The 2,605-nt window shown below is 39.7% G+C and overlaps 1 protein-coding gene across 1 annotated transcript in view; it reads right to left on the bottom strand.

The window, feature by feature from the left end:
* Nucleotides 1-2,605, bottom strand: part of LOC106880371 (eukaryotic translation initiation factor 2A) — a 16,304-nt gene that overhangs the window by 4,030 nt on the left and 9,669 nt on the right. The window contains 2 exon segments of the mRNA XM_052974771.1: nt 4-141; nt 1,571-1,745. Coding sequence (XP_052830731.1) covers nt 4-141; nt 1,571-1,745 — 313 coding nt within the window.

The following is a 2,605-nucleotide window of genomic DNA, read 5'->3' as shown; positions in this document are numbered from 1 at the left end:
GATGGTACCTTCTTATACACAATAGATTTCGAAGGGAATTTGCCATCCATATCTGGCATCCATAATGACTCCCATAATTCTTTTCCAGACGGTATTTCCAACTGAGCCAAAATACTTCCAGTATAATGCCACAGTTTATACCTGAAAGGAAATTAAATTAAAAAAATATCAAAAATTAGTCATTTTCTAAACTTCATTTTTTTTTTTTCATTAATTGGATAAATATTTTTTCTGCTGTTGTAAAAGGAGGTCAAGCAGAAGAGTTTCCATTAATTATTAGGAATCACATCAATTTCCTCCCTCTCAATCTCTCAGCTTTTTGTGAGTGTAGATTTGTTGTGTCCCTTTCCCGTTTCTTTCTCCCTTCTTACAAGGGACCGTTTTCTAATTTCCATCTTTATGGTCCTCGTTGCAGGACAAACCTGAATAATCTAAATGGTGACCCAAACGTTTTATGCTATTTTGTAGAGACGGAGCATTTTGTTGTCATTAGGGTTCTGTTCTGCATTTCGGTTGGCACTGCTGTTACGGCTGCCCTTACTTTCACAGCTGCTACTGATTTTACTATTGAAATAATTATTGTCATTGTAGTCGCCTGCTATCATTCATATTATTCAAGTTGTGATATTAACAGCAGTGGGGACCTTTCGTTTGGCCTCCTCTGCTGTGGACAAAAAAAAACCCACACATGTGACACCTTGGCCTTCAGTCTTCTATCAGCACAAACAAATGGGTTTTATCTAACAAGTGAATTAGGTCAGGGATGGCTTCAGTTATATCCTGCTCTGTTTGGATCAAGAGCACCATTCCTTTATTCCTTTAGTTCTCATTGCAAAACTTACAAACGTCTAATACCTGGGTCTCCTCTTCAATGCCAGCCAGCTGCTATCAACCAATATGTTTGCCACACATCAGCCAAGATATGAGAATATCAGGATTAATTCTTCGAATTTTTAGAGTTCTTTCTGTCAGAACAGAATTCTATTTCAGCTAGATTTGGTCTTTCCACCCATCTACTTTTTCTTTTGTCCTATGTAAGAGTAGGTTACTATGCACCTCCTGGTTTGTTAATATGTTCTGGTATGGCAAGAGTTTCCTCTTCATCCTCCCTTAGTTACCTTATCAAATTTTCCGCATATCTTTGCCTGAATTAGCAAAAGACACAGTTTCGGCAGTTTAGGCGTAGCAGTCATTGCTTTAATAAAGATATCATAACCAACAACAGGCATATTGGTCAAAGTGACATCCCTGGTAGTGAGACAGCTGGGTTTTGGTGGTGCTATTTCTGTTGTGGCTGAAATGATGTAAAGGTGTGTGCAGGAGATGGTCGTCGACAAGGTTTGCTTGTTCTCTTTATTTGCCATGTTGCTGTAGCTGTCCCTTTACTTTTGGTGGTGTAGGTAAGAATTGTAGTCACCGTCATCATCCATCCTTTCACTTTTGCTGCCATTGTTTTTTTTTAGATGAAGAATTTTAATAACCTAATTGGGATGAACTTTCAAGCAAATTGAAGGAGCATCTTGCCAATGCAAATACAAAATAATAATAATAATAATAATAAAGTACTTACCCATTACCAACACGGAGTCGAGGAGCCATGGTAGCTGTAATAAAGTGAACACCATCAGGACACCAAGCAAAATGTGTTGTATCCATTGCTTTAGTAGAACTGATCACTTTTTGTTGCTGAAGATCCCAGAATTCCAAATCACCTTGCAAATTACCAAATCCAGCCAAACACAAAAGTTAACAGTAAAGGAAAAATAATGTTGATGCTCTCGTGTTGGTGGCACATAAAAAGTCCCATCCAAATGTGGTCGATGCCAGTATACCCCCTGACTGACTCTCGTGCTGATGGCATGTAAAAAGCACCAACCGAACATGGCCAATGCCAGTACCCTGACTGGCTCTTGTGCCGGTAGCACGTAAAAAGCACCATCCGAACGTGGTCGATGCCAGTACTCACTGACTGGCCCCTGTGCTAGTGGCATGTAAAAAGCACCATCCGAACGTGATCGATGCCAGGCCCACCTAACTGGCCCTCGTGTCGATGGCACGTAAAAAGCACCCACTACACTCTCTGGGTGGTTGGCGTTATGAAGGGCATCCTGCTGTAGAAACATTGCCAGACCAGATCGGAACCTGGTGCCACCTCCTGGCTTGCCAGTCCCCAGTCAAACTGTCCAACCCATGCCAGCATGGAAAACGGACATTAAATGATGATGATGATGATGAATTTTCAGAAATTATCTAAAACTTCAACAATAAAATTTACTAATTAAATTAAAAATAAAATTATCAAATATCTATTGATTTTATAGGAATAGTGAAATGGACTATCCATACTGAATATAATTATAATTAGGCAAAGCTTGTAACTCCATCGGTTTTGGAAGTAATCTAGAGTCTATGTAATTAAGATAAAAATCATTTTGGTATAGGCGTGGCTGTGTGGTAAGAAGCTTGCTTCCCAACCACATAGTTCCAGGTTCAGTCCCACTGCATGGCACCTTGAGCAAGTGTCTTCTGCTATAGCCTCAGGATGACCAAAGCCTTGTGAGTGGATTTTGTACACAGAAACCTATCATATGCATATATATATATA

The sequence above is a fragment of the Octopus bimaculoides genome, chromosome 19 (genome assembly GCF_001194135.2).
Source record: "Octopus bimaculoides isolate UCB-OBI-ISO-001 chromosome 19, ASM119413v2, whole genome shotgun sequence".
Classification (NCBI taxonomy): domain Eukaryota; kingdom Metazoa; phylum Mollusca; class Cephalopoda; order Octopoda; family Octopodidae; genus Octopus; species Octopus bimaculoides.
Note: the sequence above shows the minus strand (reverse complement) of the source record. Positions and strands in the feature narration are given on the sequence as shown.